The sequence below is a fragment of the Nicotiana tomentosiformis genome, chromosome 5 (genome assembly GCF_000390325.3).
Source record: "Nicotiana tomentosiformis chromosome 5, ASM39032v3, whole genome shotgun sequence".
Lineage (NCBI taxonomy): Eukaryota > Viridiplantae > Streptophyta > Magnoliopsida > Solanales > Solanaceae > Nicotiana > Nicotiana tomentosiformis.
The window spans coordinates 25,390,090-25,391,593 of record NC_090816.1 but is presented as its reverse complement, the minus strand read 5'-3'; the positions used below and the strand labels follow the sequence as shown (position 1 = coordinate 25,391,593).

The following is a 1,504-nucleotide window of genomic DNA, read 5'->3' as shown; positions in this document are numbered from 1 at the left end:
CAGAGGACCAAGTCCACTTGAGTGATTTTTCAAGATCACTCTTCACTCTACCTAGTTCTTCCTGAAGTATTTTGTTTTTCTCAAGCTTAGAACACATACTAGACTTCACTCAATTTGACTCACTTTCAAGCTTAATGTGTGCCTCACTTGTAACTTCCTTTCCCTTTTGAGAATTTTCAGGCCTACCCTCCATTTTAAGTTCCCCAATTGTTTCCTTCAAGTCCACTACCACCACTAATAGGTCATCTCTCTCATGCTCAATGTTAGTAGCTCTCTCAGTTAAGACTTCTTTTTCCTTTCTTGCACACTCAAATGTCTCTTTTAGGTCTGCCGCAACGGCCATTAGATCATCTCTTTCATGTTCTATATATGCAATGTTTTCATCTAAGGCATCCTTCCTAGTCAAGATCATCGAGTACCTCAAGAAGCATGCAGAAATCAAGGGTTCAGACGAAGAAGAAATCAAGAAAACCAAAATCAAGGACTTCGATAAGGAATTCGTTAGCGTTAAGATGCAAAAACTCTTCAATATCATATTGGTTGCAAATTTCCTTGACATTAAGCCTTTGCTCGATCTTTGTGCTCAGGCTATTGCTGACAAGATCAAGAACAAGTCGCATGTGGTTGTTCGACAAAATTTCAATGTTCAATGTGATTATACTCGAGAGGAAGAAGATGTCGTTCGGAAAGAAAATGAATGGGGTATTATCAATTTTAGCCCGCGCCAGAAATTATTTATATCTGGTAGCCGAAAAAGTGTATAAAACTTGTATAATTTTTGTATATAACATACAGAATGTATATATATACAAAAAATAGTCAAATTTTATACATTTTTTCGACTATTATTTTTACGGCGGCTATATAGTGTCATTTTTCCAAAATGAATGGGCCTTTGAAGGAGAAGAGAATTCGATGAATCCCTTGACTAGACTTAATTACGTCTTCGTTTATGTAATCTTTAGGGTTTTTTATTTATGTTTTAGCATATTAGGCTTTTCCTATTATTTTTCTATATGAATTTTTGTCCTAGTATTAGATAAAGAAGTCTTAGTAAGAACTAGCACTAGACTTCTCTCTATATATATATGGGATTTATTAGAAAATTTATTACCTATGAATTTAATACTTTTGTATTTGCATTAGTTATTAATTTTTGTTTGTTGTGTTTCAAAATCAAAAGGTCAAGGACAAGTAAATATATATATGTGCAAACGTATAGCTTATAATGGTGATTGACAATATGGTCGTTTGCCATCGGTTTAAAGCAGAAGGTGATGCGCCATTTTCACGACTCAAACAACCGGTACGCTTTCTAGCTCAAATGGACGGGCTCTCTATTAGCTTGTACTGCCGGTTGTCCGGCATTAGTTAGAAGTAGAAGTAGGTGTCGTCGTCCCCACACTTGTTTAATTGTCAAAGTACATGCGAGTCTCATTCAAATAGCATATCTTAGTGGAGTACTATTTTTCTAAGGTTAACCATTGTTGTTTATTACAAAGAT

The 1,504-nt window shown here is 35.1% G+C and overlaps 1 protein-coding gene across 1 annotated transcript; it reads left to right on the top strand.

Moving 5' to 3' along the window:
* Positions 1–374: 374 nt before the first annotated feature.
* LOC104096122 (SKP1-like protein 5) lies at positions 375–764 on the top strand. The gene has a single exon (XM_009602433.2). The coding sequence runs from the start codon at positions 375–377 to the stop codon at positions 762–764; it is 390 nt and encodes a 129-aa protein (XP_009600728.2).
* The last annotated feature ends 740 nt before the right edge of the window (positions 765–1,504 follow it).

Coding starts and splice junctions, on each gene's coding strand:
- LOC104096122 (XM_009602433.2), top strand. CDS start 375: ATGTTTTCATCTAAGGCATCCTTCCTAGTCAAGATCATCGAGTACCTC.